This window comes from Delphinus delphis, chromosome 6 (assembly GCF_949987515.2).
Source record: "Delphinus delphis chromosome 6, mDelDel1.2, whole genome shotgun sequence".
Taxonomy (NCBI): domain Eukaryota; kingdom Metazoa; phylum Chordata; class Mammalia; order Artiodactyla; family Delphinidae; genus Delphinus; species Delphinus delphis.
Genome location: NC_082688.1, coordinates 81677101 through 81698609, shown reverse-complemented (window position 1 = coordinate 81698609; position 21509 = coordinate 81677101). Strand labels below are relative to the sequence as shown.

Genomic DNA, 21509 nt, shown 5'->3' with positions numbered 1-21509 from the left:
GCACCAACTTAGGAGTCTCAGTGAACGGGAGGAAGATGGGAGCAGCTGGTGTTTATTGAGCCTTCACTACGATCCAAGCTCTGTTCTAAATGAATTAACCCATTTAAACCTCACGATGATGCTGTGAGGAAACAGAGGAACTTGATGGAGGTCACACCACTCACTAGTAAGTGGCAGAGCTGGCATCTGAGTCCAGGGCTGGCTGGCTCCCGAGTCAGATGGCACTGTCAACCCTGGGTGCGTGGCTGCCTTTGGCATCTGCCTGTTATATATGAAATTCTTCCTCTTGAGTCTAAATTACATGAAATCCGCTTTTATTCTCTGGATAGAGCTTAGGTTTTTCTTTTCAATTGATTTTTAAATATTTATGTAATGCATGAATACATGTGAAAATTTAAGTTAAAATATCACAGATAAAATGGAAGTCATGGTTTTCTTTGACCAACACCACTAAATTCCTGTTCTCTCCCAGTTACCCACCTCACTGGATCAATTTAGTAGCATTTTAGATGTTTGAAAGTACATTTAGATGCTTGTTATGTATTCTTTGAAAATATATGGTAGTGTTTTGTGCTTTCTACTTTTTAAAAGAAAACACATTAAGGGACTTCCCTGGTGGTCCGGTGGGTAAGTCACTGTGCTGCCAATGCAGAGGGCCCAGGTTCCATCCCTGGTCAGGGAACTAGATCCCGCATGCATGCTGCAACTCAGAGTCTGCATGCCGCAACTATGAAGCCCACATGCCACAACTATGAAGTCCGCATGCTGCAACTAAAGATCCCGCATGCCGCAACTAAGACCCGGCACAGCCAAAATTAATTAAATAATTAATTTTTAAAAAATAAATAAAACAATAAGATGCTATTAAAAAAAAGAGAAGACACATTAATTGTATGATACCATAGTTCAGAGGTTCTCAAACTTTCTTGGTTTATGGCTCTTTCAGTATCTTAGTAATTATTTCATGGTGCCCTAGGTCAAAAGGATATTTAACAGTTCCATCTAAATAAGAGTTAGATCCAAACAACTTAGTATTTATGTCCTAACATAGCCATTATGGCCTTAGTAGACATTTAAAACATTACACACGTGAAAAGAGTATTTTCAGTTTATTCTTAACCATAATTACTTACTCACAGGCAGTATGTGCTTATTGGACACTCCATGGCTCTCAAATCCTGGGATCAGATCAGATGCTACCACACTCATTGCCTGTTCCACACCTATTTTTGCACGGTACTCGTTTTCAATCACAGCAACCACTGGAAACCCAACTTTGCAAAACGAATGACATCAAAAGGATTATAATATGTTCTAATATTGGAACTGTGGACCTCCTTGAGCTCATAGGTTGCACGGTGTCCAGCAGATGTCTAGTATGGCTGCACTTCCCTGGGATGCTTCAGTGCACAATTTGGGAACTAACTCTGGCCACAGTTATTAATTTTGCAGTTCACTTTTTTCATCCCAAACTGTGCCTTAGGGATTCAACCATGTTACATATAAAGATTTACCTCCTATAAAACACTGCTGCAGAATTACCCAGAATTTATTTACCCATTTTGTTTACCCATCTTCCTGATTATGGCCATTAATGTTATTTCTAATATTTTGTAATTTTATATAATACTGCAGTGAAAATTCTGGTTTTTTCCTCTTTGTTCACATGGCCAAATTAGAGAATAAAGGAATTGCTAGGCCATAGGCCAGTCAGGTTTTTAAATTTTAGTACATACTAATAAATTGAGCTCTTTGAAGAAATGATTTTCTGTAATCCCTTGAAACATGATTACTGCTGGCTTATTTTTGTTAGGACTCTATACCCTGTGACTATCCCATTGGGGAAGAATAGCTGTCTTGGAAATGTATATAGTGAGTGATTATATTGTAGGCAAAGGTAATTGAGAGGCAAGGGCAGAATATGAATAGGCTGAGAGGAAGAGGAAGGTTGGAGCCGATCAGAAACTGCAGGGCGTATTTTGTAGGACAATGAGAAGACCAGTTCATTTAAAGTAAATAATTTATGTAGGGCACAGATGGCAAATACCTTGCGGCATGTCTTAAATGTTTCCTCCCCCTCAGTGGGAGACATACTCAATCCATCATGGCACAGCAGACGTAACCAATCCATCACCGCACTCATTGTCCCTAAGCCTTCACACAGTCTTGGAGTTTTCCTCACAGCTCTGGGAGATTACCACCAACTAACTAGTAATTTAGTTTGTGGGCACACAAAATGAAACCTACCTGTCATTCCCGGAGGCAGTGAGAAGGTGGGGAGGTAGGCCGAAGTTAGGCAGAGAAGGGCTAAGGAATTTAAAGAATGCCAAACAAGGAGAATTTGGAAAACTTATTTATATTTCAGACTTTATTAGCAAAATGACTGGTGATCCTCCTTTGTGAAACAGTAGCAATAGTTATTGATCTCAGGCTGCTGTTATTTGTTTTCATGCCTTAGTTCTAAATTATCCTATTTATTTATTTCTAGAAAAGTAATTTAATCACCAGAGGCCCGTCTTATTATTCTCTTCCATGTGTCCCATATATTGAAAGACGTGGTCTACCAATTAAACTGTACTTATTAAGTAACAACAACAGCAACAGCAAACAAGCATTCGTTGAGTATTTTTCACGTGCCAGGCACTGTTTAAGCAACCTTACGTTTATTAACTTTTTATTAGCTTTTAAAATCATCACAACAACCTTACAAGGTAGGTACTGTTACTATTCCCACTTTATAGTTGTGAAATTGAGACAGAAATTAAACATTCTGCACAAGGTTATATAGCTAGTAAGTGGTATAATCAATATGCCTTTCTCACTGTTCAATTTTAACTGTGTAAAGTCCAAGCATAATTTCTGATTAGAAGGAGATAACCAAAAGTACAATGGTACCAAGGGCCAAGAGGATGGGGGGAATGGGAGTTATTGTTTAATAGGTATAGAGTTTAAATATTACAAGATGAAAAGAGTTCTGGAGATGGATGGTGGTGATGGTAGCACACCGTTATGAATGTTTTTAATATCACTGAACTATACACTTAAAAATGGTTAGAATGGTGAATTTTATGTATATTTTACCACAGTAAAAAAATCAGGGGAAAAAGGAGATAATCAGGGTTCCCAACATGAGTTGGTATAATTTTGGCCAGAAGCAAAGAAATTTGCTATATTAGTTTGCTTGTGCAACATGTCAAGGGTAAATGCATGGTTTTCTGGCAGATTCTTCATTTAGAAGAGTTAGATTTATTTTAAATAGCTAAAAGACCCCCATTCTTGTTTAAAGACTTACAAAGATCTGAAACCCAAGATTGGAGACTACTGATTGGAACACTCAATTCTCCAGCTCCTGGGGAGGTAGGGAGTGTTCAGCAAGGAGAATGATACATTTTAGAGTGAACCGATCTGTTGGGAGGCCACGTGCCTGAGGTTAAGGGCCTGTGCTCTGGAATCCCACTGAGCGCTAGCTTCACCCTTTCTTCCCTTTGCCATTTCCTTGGGAAGTTCTTTAACATCCTGAGCCCAAGATTTCTCATCTGTAAACAGGGTGGTAGTGATAGCTCATGGAAACTCTTGGAAAGTCTGGCACTCACTGAGCACTCAACAGTGCTATAGCTCCTGTTAAACTTTATGGCTACGCCTTTACATCAAACAATAGGGATAATACAGAACCTTGAGGCTTACTGGATGCCACAAATGAGATAGAGTGAGGTGTAAGTGCTCAACTGATGGTAAGTTTCCTCCTCTTCTTTCGTCTCCAGTAATCAGCAGGGAGTGGGTGCTCCATAAGTGAGGGGTCCCTGACATCTGGATGGATACCCATTGGCACCCCTCTTATCATCTTTATAAACTTCTGGTGTATAAAGTGATGCTTCCTGACGTTCCTTCAGCAGCTTCAGGGGCATCATGGTTAGTGATATCAGAGGCTGCCCTCATCTCGGCATGTCAAAGCGACCTTTACTCGTGGTGTGGAGAGAGCTAGGCGCTGGGGCCAGCATTGTGTCTGCTTCAGATACCTGTCAGTAACACGATTCTGAGCTATTCAGGACTTTGGGCTTCTTTGTTTTGTGTTGGAGCTGATTTTGCTTCTTGATGACCTCAGGCCTCTGAAATAAGATATTTAAAATAATATGTTCCTCCCTACTGTGAAGGAAGAATTGCCTCTGTGTGTGACAGAGCTAATGCTGGCTTGGCCCACTGTTAACCTGAAAGGATGCTGCTGGACTGTGACTCGTAGAGGTCACGGATGTCAAAGTCTTTAGCCATCTGTGGTTTGCCCAGAGCAGTGGAGCTCAAAGAATCACCTAGGAGCCAACTAGAGCCACTGGAATATCCAATTTAAGTGCATGTTTTCTCCCTTGTCCTTCTTTCCTAGCAACTGTATGACTCAAATACTACTTAGAAAGTATTAATTCTCTGTAATTTATACCCTTGCCTGTGGTATTATTATTGCCTATTGTTCATGTTGATCTTTAGAGGGTGGAACCCTGAGGAATATCTATGGGGAACGGAGGCTGTACTTTGGGAAAAGAATATCTTTATTAAATTTGTTTTAGTTATTAAGTATGCATCATATGGTCCAGCCGTTTGACCCACAATCTCTCTCTTTTTTTCTCCCCAGCACTGGCTTGAACCTAACAAGTCCATTTCCAAGCAAATGAAATGTAAGTGTCAATCTGTGCATTCACTTTTGCTATGAAATGTCCAAAGATAGACTCTACTTCTTTACAAAGTTTCTCCTGCCAGGGAGGAAATGGATGGAGTTGAAGATCTGCGGGTTGGGGGCTTCTGCCTCCCAGGGAGAGCTGTGTAACTTCTCTCTTATTTGATGGCCTCGGTCCTCCCTGCAGTCACTATTCCTATAGCTGCCTGTGTCTCTCACCCACCCCACCATCTTACCCTCATATTTCATATTCGAACAGGGGTATTGGTGCCTGGTTCCCTTTGATTGTTGGGGTTGCTAGTAAATGGTTCAGGGTGGGAGGTCAGTCTTGGGGGGGCAATGAGAGGCAGGTGTATTTTGAAACTATGATCTTGCTGCTAACTTTACTGAAGATTGTAGTATTCTATTCCACCCCTCAACCTCCCCAATATATTTTTCTGGGTAATAGCTTTCAAGCTCTGGTGTTCTGAACTGCCTTCCCCCCCCGCCCCGCCGATGAGCTCTTGGAAGAGTCAGCTAGGGAAACATCTCTCTAGAATATAGAATATCTGGTCATGCACCTGGGGCATTGTGAGGAGGGTGTTGACTGATGGTCCTGGGTGGCATGACGTTTTGTCCTAGTCACCCTTGCCAGGCTGTAGTCAACCTGTTTTTATTTATGGTTTAGAGGAGAGCTTCTGAAATGCACCTCAGAAATTCACTGCCTGCCCTGAAATCCATTTATCCCTTCATGTCACCATTCCCAGGGCTCTGAAATATAGGCGATAAATCAGTTTCTCATCAGAGATCAGGTTAGCGCATATTATGTCACTTGTCATCATTCAAGGGATTCTTTTCTTTTTCAAATATGAAGAAATTATTCGGGGCAAGGTTTTTAAGTGGGAGAAGGAAGAAACTGAACATGGATGGCAAACTAGTAACCAACATACCTATTCCTTAACTCTCTTCTTTTTCCCTCCCTCCCTCTCCCTTTTTCTCTCTTTGTCCTCCCTCATACCTCTCTCTGTCTGCCCCTTCCCATTCTTCACCCATCTCTCTCCCATCTCTCAAGAGCAAACTGGCCAGTTCAGGACACACAGCCAGCCAGGTTGTTCAGGCTAACACCCAGGGCTGCTGTGGGCGATGGGTGCTGCAGAGAGAGGGCAGGAAAGATGTGTGAGATGCAAACAGGGGCAGCAGTGCACATGCAAAGTTCAGAGAGGTCAGGCTCTTGGGGTGAAGCTGGAATAGAGTTGGGACAGACACCCCAGAAGAAGTAGCAGAACAGAATTATCAGGAAGCTTTGTATAGAATGATATGCAGGATAGTGAGAATGAACTAACTTGTCTGCGAAAAAAAATAGCTCATGCCTGGCTTTTATCCCTTAACTACAAAGTTTTGATATTTTTGTTAATATATTTTAAAATATTTAGATAATTTTCCAGTACACTTATTTATAGTAAATAGTTCTTTGACTTTTGTTCTTAAATGTCATGAAATATTTTCCTTAGGGCACACATTTTTGAAATATAACTTGTCTCTAAAGTAGGATGTATTTCAACACTTAATAGAAGAGAAAATTTTATATTTGTGAAGAAGTTTCTGCTTAAGAGCTTTGTGTCTACACATACTAAATCTGAACAACCAACTCAAGATATATAATGTTTGGGGAAATGTGGTTTCAAAATTGATGTATGACTATTGGCCAGTTTCAATCTAATGACAAATAGAATCTGAATCTGGAAAAAAGAATTGTGTAAAATTCAATTTCTAAACCAGACACGGTGACTCACTGATTCTAGGAACCAGCAAGGGTCCTACCTGTCACCTAGTCCTCTGTTGTATTGTTAAGAACATTAGTGATCAAACAATTATGTAATTTTTCTCAAGATCACAAACCTCGTTTTGTTGTTGTTCTTGATGTCTTTTAGTATCAAGAATTTCTTGTGTTCTTGTGCATATGTCCTGGAAATATTCACTATAATGTAAACTAGAAAAAATATAAGCTAGGGCTTACAGACTGTTAACGCAGAAAAACTGGGTCCAACCCTTGGGACTCATCCATGAGTTTATCAACAGGATCTGGTTGCAGAACCCCAGGCAGCTTCCTCTTTGGTTGTGGGTATGCTGTTATATTCTGACTACCTTTGAGTAGGCAGTGAGACCGTAATTCCTTGGAGGAAGAGTTTGCTCCATTCCCATCTCACTCACCAGCGATGACCAACTTTCAGGTCCTTTGCCCTGACCCCATTAAGATCCCTCTGACTATGGACGTTCCCAGGGTTGGCAGAAGGCCAGCTATCCAGGTTAATAAACTTTGTACAAAGCCATTATTATGTCTTACTAACATTTTTGAAAATAGTTTTTTAATAGTATCATGTTTGTGGTTTTTCTAGCAGTTCAGAAAAGTTTAAACTATTTCCTTTCTCCTCCTGCTTATATCTCCATGCTTACTCCAAAGAGATAACTATTGTTAACAGTATTTTATAGATCCTTCTGGGAATTTTTATGTATGTATAAGCGCCTCCAACATATATAAGGCCTTTCCTAAACAAAAATGAGATCAGTCGCTATATATTATTCTTCACCTTGTTATTTTTCTTAATAATTTTAGAGACTTTTTTCTGAAATCAGTGATTGATGATTAGCCTCATTTTTAAAATGGTTTTCTGGTAGTTAATTGTATGCATCTATGTAATTTACTTATTAATGGCCATCCACATTGTTTATAGTCTCTTCCTAGTACAAATTATGTTGTCATAGACATGCTTATATGTATATTCTTGATCTTGTACATCTGTCCTAGAAATTCCTAGAAGTTGAGTTGTTGGATCAAAAAGTATACACATTTTATATTTCCTTGGAGACAAATATCCATCCAAAGATCTTACAGTAATTTACTCTACTAATGTTACATAAGAGACCTTCTTTCCTCCAAATCTTGTTGAAGATAGGTATATCAAACTTGTTTTTATGATGACCTCATGTGTATTAAGGAAGAGAAATATGTAATTGAAAAACTAATTAACTGGGCAGTTATTAACTATCAGTTTTAAAACTGAGAAACTTCTTAAACCAGTCTTATTTCTCCTCTGACCTTAGGAGTTACTTTCAATTTTATTTTTTAAATGAACATATGGTAAAATTGCCTTTATTTTGTTCTACAGCGCTATGAATTTTTAGCCCACAGATAGATTTGTGTCCTCCACGGTCAGGATACAGAACACATCACTCTAAACACCTGTCTTGTGCTGACCCTGTGTCGTCACACCCACCTCCCCTAACAACTAACAACCACTGACCTGTTCTCTGTCAATATAGTTTGTATCTTTTGAGAGTGTCATATAAATTGAGCCATACAGCTTGTAATCTTTTGAAACTGGTTTCTTCCACTCAGCATTAATAACTCTGAGATTCATCCAAGTTCTTATGTTTCAATACATGATGCAGAAAATTAATGAGAATAGTTGGTCTTTGAAAAGGCCAAGAAAAGTTGATAAACCTCTAGCAAGACTGATGAAGAAAAAGACAGAAGACACAAACTACCAATATCAGGATCAAAAGAGGATCTGTCACTGCAGACCCCAAAGAACAACTCTAGTTATGAAGTTCGACAGCTTAGATGAAATGGACCAATTCCAAAAAAACCACAAATTACCAAAACTCACCCAATAAGAAATACATAACATAAGTAGTTTTACAATTATTTAAGATACTAAGTTTAAAATCTTCCAGAAAGGAAATCTTCCACCTACTTGCTGCCATTGCTGTTGCTGCCAGAACCCCTTTTCTTGCTCTTCAGGCCTTAACTAGGAGCTTCTAAGTCTGTGCTGATGCCCAGGTATCTCTGAGTTCTGTCCAGGGGACACAAAGGGGAAAATGTGGTGAACTCAACACTGGTTCACTGATTCTTTGAATGCTTGTCTTTGTTTCCAATCTGCCTGCTACTGTTTACTTTCCAGAGACCTTAAATGGCTGCTGCACATATTCTGTCCAGGTTTTTTTTTTTTTTTTCCAGTACGCGGGCCTCTCACCGTTGTGGCCCCTCCCGTTGCGGAGCACAGGCTCCGGACGCGCAGGCTCAGCGGCCATGGCTCATGGGCCCAGCCGCTCCGCGGCATGTGGGATCTTCCCGGACCGGGACACGAACCCGTGTCCCCTGCATCGGCAGGCAGACTCTCAACCACTGCGCCACCAGGGAAGCCCTGTCCAGGTTTTATAGGCGCATTCAAGGCGAGATACAGAGTGGGGTGCAAGTAGTCCATCCTGCCCAGAACTGAAACTTTAAAGTCAACTTTTAATAATTCCTTGTCTACTGGGTAAAAATGCAGATAGGCTACATAATTTACTTGGGAAACATTGAGGGAGTATCTTTCTCATTTCCGTGTTCCATCACTGTATATCCCTAAGTACAAATGTGGACTGAGCTGGTGATTTGTTTTTCTTTCAAAAGTACTCAGGTAATAGACTGCCTGCAAACAAAGTGTCAGATGAAATGCATATATTTTTTTTAACATCTTTTTTGGAGTATAATTGCTTTACAATGGTGTGTTAGTTTCTGCTTTATAACAAGGTGAATCAGCTGTATATATGCTTATATCCCCATATCTCCTCCCTCTTTCATCTCCCTCCCACCCTTCCTACCCCACCCCTCTAGGTGGTCACAAAGCACCGATCTGAGCTGATCTCCCTGTGCTATGCTGCTGCTTCCCACTAGCTATCTATTTTACATTTGGTAGTGTATATATGTCCATGCCACTCTCTTACTTCATCCCAGCTTACCCGTCCCTGTCCCTGTGTCCTCAAGTCCATCCTCTATGTCTGCATCTTTATTCCTGTCCTGCCCCTAGGTTCTTCAGAACCTTTTTTTTTTTTTTTTTTTTTAGATTCCATATATATGTGTTAGCATATGGTATTTGTTTTTCTCTTTCTGACTTACTTCGCTCTGTATGACAGATTCTGGGTCCATCCACCTCACTACAAATAACTCAATTTCGTTTCTTTTTATGGCTGAGTAATATTCCCTTGTATACGTGTGCCACATCTTCTTTATCTGTTCATCTGTTGATGGGCACTTAGGTTGCATCCATGTCCTGGCTATTGTAAATAGAGCTGCAATGATGATGTGCATATTTTGAATGTTTGGTTTTCAGAATCCTAGCTTTCCGTGCAGGAATGCTGCTATGTAATACATACTGACTCTTCTCACTTCAAACCTATAGCTTTTTTTTTTTTTTTGCTGTACGCGGGCCTCTCACTGTTGTGGCCTCTCCCGTTGCGGAGCACAGGCTCCAGATGCGCAGGCTCAGCAGCCATGGCTCACGGGCCCAGCCGCTCCGCGGCATGTGGGATCCTCCCGGACCGGGGCACGAACCTGTGTCCCCCGCATCGGCAGGCAGACTCTCAACCACTGCACCACCAGGGAAGCCCCAAACCTATAGCTATTTTAGCCTTGTCCCCATGACCATGGACTGTAGCCCAATGTGTATACATGCAGAGACACACATCAAGAGGACAAAAATTACATGTCCTATAGGATCTATATAACCACACAAATTATACTAGCATGTAAAGGTTTTAAAAAGTTATACACTATGATTCAGAGGTATGGAAATCTAACATTATTTCCCCATGACTGAATTCCACTTGCTGTGAGCCCCTATCTCCTCTGGGGGTGAAAAGTTAATCTTGCCACTTCAGGGTAATTCAGCATCTGCCTGTTTAGTATTTGATGTCTTTCAGCAAATTACTCAGTGAATTCATAATTTAAACATACTCACTTGAAAGTGCATACCCTCTGTTGGAGTATTTCTTTTCCTCCTTCCCCAAAATGGCATCATGAGGCAGGGGAAGCTTACTTACCATCCACCATGGCCACGAGGGTGACATCTCTCTCATGCACAGTCCTGAGTCCTGAAGGACTCGTGTGTCTCATGTGATTTGGCCACTGGTTGCTGGCATCTTTCCCTACTGCGTCCTCTCTGGATGTAATTGGTCCCACTTGGCCTTTGTGCGTTGGCATGTGCTGCTAAGACCTGTGGCTCCTGCCATGGTCTTGACCTTCAAGGCTATAAACTCTGCCCTCTTGTGGTCCCCACTCCATCCATGTCTCTTTCACTGGTTGCATCTCAGCCCTTCTGTATTCACCACTGGGACAGGTAGAAACTGCTTAGCCTCTTCCGTGCCGTGCTTCAGCCTCAGGGAAACTCGGTACAGTATCTAGAGGTTCACCCTCTGCTTGAACACACCGTGCTGCCATTTCTTCAGTGTGCTCCAAAGTTCCAAACAGAACACATCCCCTAAACTCTGGGGTTTCCTTGTCTTGCCTCCACACCTCACTCTGTTCGGCCAAGCCTAGTGTGCTGAGGGGTGCTGAATTCCTTCTCATAGCTCCAGAAAGCATCTTAGCCTCCGTTATGTCCTCTCTGGATCTCTCCAAGCTCTCCACCTGCCACCCCTTCCCCACAACTAATATGGCTTTTGCCCTTGGTTATAAGATTAATGTCCTAATGCAATAGCTTTTTTATACACAAGCTACTGCTGTCTCTCAAATGTAATGAAAAAGAAGTGCTATTATTTACAATAGCACTAACAAGTAAAAACATAAATTTCTTATAAATGAATGTGCAAGATCTATATAAATAAAACTATGAAATTTTACAGTGGAGTTACTGTAGAGTAGATAGCTCAATAAATGGAGACTTCTTATGTTTCTGGTTAATATTAATGAAATCAATTTGTCACAAATTAATATAGACATTCAATAATGTTTCAAATCACTATTTCAGTGAGGTTCTCTATGGCATTTAACAAGCCAATTCTAAGGCTCATTTGCAAAATAAAATGCTCAAAAGTAGCCAATAAATATGCAAAAAAGAACAATGAACAATGATGGGGTTTTTGTTCTATTAGCAAATCAAGGCCTATGAGCTATAATAATTACAAAAGCCCTCATGATTAATCTGTTAAAATAGAGAAGGATAATTTTTTAAATTGTGATATTTCAAAAGCTGATCTTGTGCTCAATGGAAGAAGTGTAGAATGGAAGTTATCATTTTGTCTCAATATGCTTAACTTTATGTTTATTCAAAATGAGCTATATACATTATGATAAAAATGCTAGGTTAAAAATACTAAGTAATACTTATAAAATGAAAATTGAATGAGTATAGTCAATTCTGTATTCTTGTTTTTCTTATAAGAGATGATTCAGAGTGCAGTTCAGCCAACATATTCATTCATTCAACAGAAATTTTTTATAACCTTTTGATCTGTTCAGCCATTTCTCCCATCCCCCATCTCTAGCAATCACCAATCAGTTCTCTATCTATTCTGTATGTTTTTGTTTTTGGTTTTTTTTTTAATTCCACATTTAAGAGAGATCGTATGTCTTTCTCTGATTTTTTTCACTTAACATAATGGACCTTGAGGTCCTTCCATGTTGTCACAAGTGACAAGATTTCATTCTTTTTTAATGGCCAAATAATATTCCATTGTGTATATATACACACCACACTTTCTTTATCCATGCATCCATTGATGAACACTTAGGTTGTTTCCATATCTTGGCAGTTGTGAATAGTGTTTCAGTGAACAAGGGGGTGCATATATCTTTTTGAGTTAGTGTTTTTGTTTTCTTTGGATATATACCCAGAAGTGGAATTGCTGGATCATATGGTAGTTCTATTGTTAATTTTTTGAGGAATCTCCATACTGTTTTCCATAGTGGCTGCATCAGTTAACATTCTCACCAGCAGTGCATAAGGGTTCCCTTTTCTCCACATCCTTGGCAACACTTTCTTGTCTTTTTGATAATAGTCATTCTAACAAGTGTGAGGTGATATCTCATTTTGGTTTTGATTTGCATTTCCCTGATGATTAGTGATGTTGAGCATCCTTTCATGTGCCTGTTGACCATCTATATGTCTTCACTGGAAAAATGTCTGTTCAGATCTTCTGCCCATTTTTAAGTGGATTGTTTGGTTTTGTGCTATTGAGTTGTATGAATTTGTTATATATTTTGGGCATTAACCCCCAAGATATATGATTTTCAAGTATTTTCTCTCATTAAGTAGGTTGCCTTTTATTTTGTTGATGGTTTACTTTGCTGTGCAGAATCTTTTTAGTTTGATATAGTCCCATTTGTTTGTTTTTGCTTTTACTTTTGGTGTCAGGTTCAAAAATTATTACCAAGACTTATATCAAAGAGCTTACATCCTATGCTTTCTTCTAGGAGTTTTAAGGTTCTATATTCAAGTCTTTAATCAATTTTGAGTTGATTTTTGTGTGAGGTGTAAAATAGTGGTCCAGTTTCATTGTTTTGCATGTGGCAAGAGAATTCCCAACAACATTTGTTGAAGAGACTAACACCATTTATTGAAGAGACTGTCCTTTCCCCATTGTATATTTTCGGGTCCTTTGTTGTAAATTAATTTACCATATATGGGTGGATTTATTTCTGGGCTGTCTCTTCTGTTCCATTGATCTATGTGTCTGTGTTTATGCCAATACCATATTGTTTTAATTATCATAGCTTTGTAATAGAGTTTTAAATCAGGGAGCATGATGCCTCCAGCTTTGTTCTTCTTTCTCAAGATTTTTTTGGCTATTTGGGGTCTGTTGTGGCATGATACAAATTTTAGGATTAAACATTTTCTGTGAAAAACACCATTGGAATTTTGATAGGGATTTTATTGAATCTGTAGATTGCTTTGGGTAATATGAACATTTTAATAATATTAATTTTTCCAATCCGTGAGAATGGAATATCTTTCCATTTATTTGTATCACCTTCAGTTTCTTTCCTTAATGTCATATAGTTTACAGCATACAAGTCTTTCACCTCCTTGGTTAAATTTATTCCTAGGTATTTTACTCTTTTTGATGCAATTGTAAATGGGATTGTTTTCTTAATATCTATTTCTTTTTTTTTTAAGGGAACGCTACTTATTTATTGATTGATTGATTTTTTGGCTGTGTTGGGTCTTCGTTTCTGTGCAAGAGCTTTCTCTAGTTGTGGCAAGTGAGGGCCACTCTTCATCGCAGTGCGTGGGCCTCTCACTGTCGCGGCCTCTCTCGTTGCGGAGTGCAAGCTCCAGATGTGCAGGCTCAGTAGTTGTGGCTCATGGGCCTAGTTGCTCCACGGCCTGTGGGATCTTCCCAGACCAGGGCTCGAACCCGTGTCCCCTGCATTGGCAGGCAGATTCTCAACCACTGCGCCACCAGGGAAGCCCTTAATATCTATTTCTGATAGTTTGTTATTAGTGTATAGAAACACAGCGGCTTTTCACTGTTGAGTATGTTAGCTGTGGCTTGTCATAAATGGCCTTTATTATGTTGAAGTACGTTCTCTCTATACCCACTTTGTTGAGAGTTTTTATTATAAATGGATGGTGAATTTTGCCAGATCCTTTTTGTGCAACTATTGAGATGATCATATTATTTTTATCTTTTATTTTGTAAATGTGGTGTGTCACATCAGAAGTATTTTTTATAATTATGGAGTCGAACACGGTTTCCTAAAAGCAAAATGCTAACAAATTTGTACAACATTTAAATGTTTGTACTAGAATATCTGGTTTGTTCACTGAGCAGAGTAGATTCTCAGTAAATATTTGTTGGATGAATGAGTATAAAAATGAATTATAAACAAATTAAAATATAAGCAAAATAATGGGAAGAACATTTGTCAAATATATAAAAAGTAGTAATATGCAAAATATATAAAGTATGATGCTACAAACCCAAAGATAAACAACTCAATAGAAAAATGTAAAAAAAACACGTAGAAGGAATAAAAATAAATGGCCAATAAACTCATAAACAGATGCTCAACATCATTAGTAACAAGAAAAATGCAAATTAAAACAAGATATTTTTGTTTATTATTCTGAGAAAATTCTAAATATTGATAATATCCAGTTGCTGTGGATGAGGGTAACACTTCTGGTGGGAATGTATAAAACTGGTAACGCCATTTGGGAGGGAAATTTGGCCGTACCTTTCAAGATTAAAAATGCCTATCTCTTTTGATCCAATGTCACTTCTGTGAATCTATTGAAAGCAAAGTTGATTCTGTAATAGGTATATGTGCAAGGATGTCCACTGCAGTATTGCTTGTAAAACTGAGAATTGGAGCAATAAAAAGCCTAGAAACTTTGGTAAGGCTAAATAAATTATGTGGAGTACATGTAGTCATTTAAAGGAATGAAACAGACGTATATTATTGACATCAAAATAGTTTTTAGATATATAGTAGAGTTTAAAAAGCAAGTAAAATTCCACATATAAAATGATCCATTTATATGAAAATAAAAAGGTTATTATATTATATGAATATGTAAGTGCATGGAAGAAGGACTAAAAAGATATATACTGACTGTGGTTACCACTGGGGAAGAGAATGAGGTAGAGAGAAGTGAGGTCCTCATATTTTATTACATATAGTTATATTTTACTCAGATCTCTTACAGTGAGAATATATTCATGTATCACTTGGTAATAAAAAAGAGAAAATAAGAGGAAGCTTTATGCAAAAGTCAAGAAAGGAGTAAAGGTAGAGAGGAAGAAAAGGAATCAAAGTGCATTAAGCATGTACAATAGAGACCTAGATGAAAGAAAGCCCATTTAGTCTTCTGAAGAGGCTCTCTGCTTAATCCTGGCTGGTGACTGATTAGCCCACCAGAGTAGTTAAGATCTTATTCTTGCTCTATTTATCAGGTATGATGCTGCTGCCAAGCTCTGTGAAGGGACAGGGGTTCTTGGAAATGGCTTCTGCATGCAAGTCAAGGTGGGGAAGACCCCCATCCTCTGTGTAACACATGGATTTGATTCAGCCCTAAGAGCAATCTTGAGTCAAGTTGCTGGCTGTTGTCTTTTGTGCTCCCTCCCCTAAGTTACAGTGGTCTTTCATGGAAGCCTGAGATGGCATGTAATTTGTGTCTCTGGGAATATTTATGAAAATTCATGTTTATGTAGCATTCCTTAGCTTTTCCGTAGTCCTGGGGGCTAACCTAATGCATAGGTCCCTAGCTGCTGAATGATTTTGTCAATAGGGAGCATATATTCCTCTGTAGCACAGGCAGAGAATACCAGGAGCATAGACTTTGCTCTGGTGTCAGGAACAGGAGAACAGCCACAGGTCCATACCCATTCATGAGGACAGTTGATGCCTGACTCCCAGTTCTGTCCTTCCAGTTATTCCCTGTGCTGAGTATTATTAGTTCCGAAGGCTGCCGTAACAAACTACCATACACTGGCTGGCTTGAAACAATAGAAATGTATTCTCCCACAGTTCTGGAGGCTTAGAAGTCGAAATCAAGATGTCAACAGGGCCCTGCTCCCTCTGAAGGCTCTTCTAGCTCTTGCTCGTTGCTGGGCAGTCTTGGCATTCCTTCCTCAGCCTGTAGCTGCATCACCCCAGTGTCTGCCTCCACTTTCACATTGCCTTCTCCCTGTGTTTCTCTGTGTCTGTGTCCAAGTTTCCCTCTCCTTTCTCTTCTAAAGGTATCAGTCATTGGATTTAGGGCTCACCCTAATGCAGTATGACCTCATCTTAATTAATTACATCTTCAAAGACCTTGTTTCCAAATAGTGTCACATTCGGAGATTTCACGTGGATATGAAATGTGGGGGGACACTACCCAGCTCACTGCACGGAGCACCCCAATTTAGATTTCCCACACCTTTCAGCATTCTTATTTACGCTTTGGGTAACCTTCATGCTTTTGTCTTGTGGCTCATTTTTCCTCCTTTGTGTATGTGTTCTTTTTTTTTTTTTTTTGCGGTACGCGGGCCTCTCACTGTTGTGGCCTCTCCCGTTGCAGAGCACAGGCTCTGGACGCACAGGCTCAGTGGCCATGGCTCACGGGCCCCGCTGCTCCGCGGCATGTGGGATCTTCCCGGACCGGGGCACGAACCTGTGTCCCCTGCATCGGCAGGCGGACTCTCAACCACTGCACCACCAGGGAAGCCCTGGGTATGTGTTCTTCTTTGCTGAACTTGACCATATGCTTCTGACAGTAAAGCTTCATACATTTTACTTCTCCAAACACCCATAGTCTCAGTAACCCCAGCTCTAGACCTATTGGGGCAGCCTGTCCCATTGCCCTCATGTGTATATACATGCTCATCTAATCAGTTCCCCAGTATTTAGTTTGGAAGATTTCTTTACTTGGTCCATGGCTTACTACAAGGCTAGGCATGTGATCAGTTCATAATAATTGCTTGTTGACTAGAAGCAAAATACTTCTTTTAGGGAGCAGGCAGAAGAATTTAAACGGCTATGTTCTTTAAAACAAAGCAAAACACACACATCTGAACAAAACGCATTGCATAATCGAGTACGTGACACTAAGTTCCCAGTCGCTGTGGAATAGTCTTGGCTGGTTTTGCTCTTTCCAGTTTTCTTCTTTCCAGCTTTGGGAGCAGGTTTCTTTTATTCTAGTCACAGCTCAGTACGGTTGGCCAACTTTCTCTTTTTCTCCCGGGTTCAACTATTTCATCCAAAATTTCCATTTTTAATCCTTCTTTCAAAAAGTCTGTGCAGGGCTTCCCTGGTGGCGCAGTGGTTGAGAGTCCGCCTGCCGATGCAGGGGACACGGGTTCATGTCCCGGTCCGGGAAGATCCCACATGCCGCTGAGCGGCTGGGCCCGTGAGCCATGGCCGCTGAGCCTGCGCGTCCGGAGCCTGTGCTCCGCAACGGGAGAGGCCACAACAGTGAGAGGCCCGCGTACTGCAAAAAAAAAAAATAAAAGTCCGTGCAGTTTGGGCCTATAAATAATTTCCACATTGTGCTCTTTATTTTCCAACATGGATAGAAATAATGATAACAAAAGTAATGACAAAAACCCTTAATTTTATAATGTGCAATTCTAAATGATGTGTACATTTAATAAGCCACAGATTTCTAATTTTTAACCTTATCCTTATGATGTGGTTGGTGGTGACATTGATTTCATTTTGATTGGGTACAATGGTGGGCTTCGGGGAGGACCCAGCACTCCTTGTGGGGAGGAGGGAATGTGGCAGGAGTGGTGGAAAAAGCAGAGGAAAAGGAACGTCCTCCAGCAGAAGCCCTTATGTCACCGGGGAGATACTTTCAGGGCTTCCTTCTTCCTTCAGGAGTGCCCATGTTGTTTCATAACGGACCACGTGATTCAAAACTACAAGTGTGTTGGCAGCATAAAAGTCTGAGTGATAACCATGATGGGCCAAGAGATTCCATGCTTGGTATGTCAGTACTAGAGGTGGTTCAAATGCGGGTCAACCAGGTTAGGAAAGCTCTATTCATATCTGTCTCCCTTTGTTTGGAAATACTTTATAATGCCTCATTTCTAGATGCAGTTTTGTAGTAAAAAATCTCAGTACCAAGTTACATAAGTAATTGCATTTGGCTGTTATAATTATTATTATTATTATTACAAGTTGATTTATGCCAACCAGCATAACTCCTGAGGGACCAGTTAGTTACACAACATCTGTAGCAAGCAGGCACCTGGATCTCTTGCCTTAAGTTATTTCATGTACTTTTGCTAACTTTTTTTTGGCTGAAACTCTCAGGTCACTGCACCCTAGTCCCAGGCAGCAAAGCTCTTCTTTAGAAGCAGGACTGCCAAATATCTCTTCATATGTGCACCTATTTCATGTGTATTCCATCTCCACTCCTTCCTGAAGAATGACAGTCCCCCTCTCACCCTTTGAACCAACATATAGGACTTAGGTCAAGTTGAAGGGCTCTACCTCATCCATGTCGGTTTGTTCTTCAACCTCTAGAGTAGTAATAACTCCTATGGGTTTAGCGTGAAGGTCTCAGGCAGCCTGCTGAGTGTTCAACGTTATTAACTCGTGCCATTCTCATAGTGGTCTCTGTAACAGGGCCCCTGGGTCAGACCCAACCTGCTGTCTGGTTTTGTATGGCCAGAGGCTGGGAATAGGTTCCATATTTTTAAATGGTTGGAAGAAAAAAAGAAAAGATGATATTTTGTGCCATATGAGGAGTACATGAAATTCAGATTTCCGTGTTTTATTGGAACACATCACGCCATTTGTTTACATCTTGTCTGAGGTTGCTTTCACGCTACAACTGAGGGGAGTAGTTGAGATAGCGACCTTGAGGCCTGCAAAGTGAAAAATATTTACTGTCTTACCTCTTATAGAGAAATTTTGCAGATCCCTACTTTAGGTGGCTGGTTGCATTATTATCCCCATCTTACAGATGAAGAAATGTAAGCTGAGAGTTTTAAGTTTGTCTGTAGCCATTTGTCCACATGGTGAACTTGAGATTAAACATGTTGGATATCAAAGCTTCTCTGGAGCAGCTGAGACAGTCAGAGAATTCCAAGAACAAGTATTTGTGAGGGAACGTCTCAGCACTCCAGTATCCTCTAACAGAGTTCTTAGAGTGTGACTTCCTTCTGTGCACGTGTGTGTGTATGTGGGCATGCCCATGTGTATGATTAAAGCATAAGAGAGAGCTATACCAGGAGGAGGATGAATTAAATAAATTTTTTTAAAAATCCCTGCTTTAGAAGTAGAGGAGATGCGGTACCAGTAACATCTAGGAGGCTGCTGCTTGTCATTTCAGTAGAAGAGGGATGGAGGGATTATCCCTGCTGTTGATGATGATAGTAACAGTTGTTGCTGAATGATAATAATCACTTCCAACTAGAAAAGAGCAGTCGTTAAGAGAGCAGTTCTCTGTGGCTGGCTTATTTGATCATATCCCAAGAGTTATAGTTCGGTAAACGAGTGAGTGAGTAATGCTTTGCCCTTTCGGCGCTGTCGTTTTGCACATGCGCAGAAAGAGTGTGTGCTCCTGGGCTGTTTCATCGCGGAGCGCCGCTCATCAGCATCCCTGTGAGTGCTGCTGCCCAACGGAGAGGTGGGGTGTGGTCCTCAGCTCTCACTCTAAAAGCCCTGGAAGGAGCTGCGAGGGACAGTGGTTGGGAATAAAAAGGTGTCAGTTGTTCTGAACGGGCCAGGAACCCCTGACGCCTACTTGGAGTCCTTTGGAATGTAAGCCTTTTATGTGTGGGGTGTTAGGGGTCCTTTCTGCAACCAAACCCTTTGAAATATTTCTCCAGAGTCTGAAAGAGTCTGACAATTGGTCACATTTTTTTTTTTTTTTTTTTTTTTTGCCCAATAGAGTCCCAGAGGAGGGAGTCGTAAGAGAGACACATTCCAGGTGTGGGTATTGCCCTAACATCTGCCTGCCAGAGCCATGGGCTCTATGCCTTAACTACTGTTTGAAGGAGTTTGTGAAGGTTTTTCATAGCTGTCAACCAGAATGTGTATGAGAAAGATCATGAGTTTATGTGTATATTCCCAAAGTTACCTTTTTTGTTTTTCTATTGTTCTTTATGGTGATTGGAGAAAGACCACTGCATTTTAAGGAAAGCTGCTAAGGGATGTTTCACTAGCAAAAACAAACACACAAAAAAATGAGATTTGTTTTTACAAACGTTTGAGGATGGTTGTCGATTAAAAATAGAAAGTCATTTTTTTTCATTTTCACCAGGGAGCCTGCTCACCTAATCATTTCTTATCCCCATCCCCATTTCTGGGCAAGGTTTCAAAGTGGAGATGAGGAAGTCTGTTTCTGCTTTATAAACGGCTATTCCTCTCCCCGTGTTCTCAATGTTACATGCATGGCTGAGTAATGCTTTTTTAGCTGTTGACTTAAGTACAATTCAGTCTTCTCCATCTCTTCCCTCCCATTTCCAACCTCCCGTTTCCTTCTCTTCTTCTAGTAGGAGTGTTTTTCTAAATGTGAACTTTTGTTTGTTGGGATATTGTGCCGTGTGCATGTACCAAGAGCCCACTGGATCTGTCCGAACACCTCTGGGGAGGTCGACGAGAACCCCGGTGCTGTACCCTCTTCCAAAGCAGGAAACAGAGAAGTTAAGTGTCTTGCTCAAGGTCACTGTCTGAAGTCCCTTTTGAAGTTTGGGCACTCATACCCTGGGGGATTTGGGGTTCCCACCTCCCCGTGTGCTTCTATCACTGATGCCAAAGCCTTAGTACTACAGGAGAAATGAACTATGATGTTGCCTCCCCGTGGGGTGACCATGCTGCCCAATCTAGTAAAGCCACATAGTGGCTCTTCATGATGACACCGTCAGGGAAGGGCCCTGAGCAGAGCGTGGGCTTTATTGCCTGCGTGTTACCTCCATGCCAGGTGTTTCCTGCTCTGCAGATAGCTCCTTCATCAGACATTTCCAACTCTGATTCTGCGCCAAATATTTGGCACAGGTGAGAGGCATCCTTTGCTTCCTTCCTCTTTCCCTGTAGCTTAAGAATAAAAAGCATGGGAGCTGGAATGGTAGAGACATTGAGCTGCTAGGAGAAGGGGTAGGCTCATCTCCAAAAGAGGATTTCGACCTCAGACTCATACCGGGGAGCACATGCCGGCTGTCACCTGGAGCCCGGGAAAGCTCCTTTTCCAGAATTTACACAGCTGGTGTTTTGACCCCAAACCACTGCCAACACACATGGTGGGGGGGGGGTGTTTAATGATTAAAATTTTTAAATAGTTGTATTTCTCCCCTTGTTTATTTTTCTAGAAGGTAGTAAAGAGAATTTCACTTACATTTGTGGCTTTGGTTGCGTGGAGATGAGAAAAAGGGAATGGGTGGGGTGGTCTTCCCTCATCCCTTAAATCCTTTATTCTCCTTCATAGCATTTATGACCTTCAACATCCTATATATTTTGTTTATTTATTTTGATTTTATACCTGTTTACCCCACTAGAATGTGTCCTCCCTGAAGACAGAATTGCTTATATTTATATCTAAACCTGGGCCTGATACCTAGTAGGTACTCAAAATTTTTGTTAATTGAATTAATTAATCCTTCCACTAGATGTAGC

General features: G+C 40.6%; 1 protein-coding gene across 4 annotated transcripts in view; it reads left to right on the top strand.

Annotated features, from left to right (window-relative positions):
• FRMD3 (FERM domain containing 3) overlaps positions 1 to 21509 on the top strand; it is a 375309-nt gene that overhangs the window by 239187 nt on the left and 114613 nt on the right. For all 4 annotated transcript variants that reach the window (XM_060014936.1, XM_060014937.1, XM_060014935.1 and 1 more), the window contains one exon: positions 4622 to 4664. In XM_060014936.1, coding sequence (XP_059870919.1) covers positions 4622 to 4664 — 43 coding nt within the window. The remainder of the gene's footprint in view (positions 1 to 4621; positions 4665 to 21509) is intronic.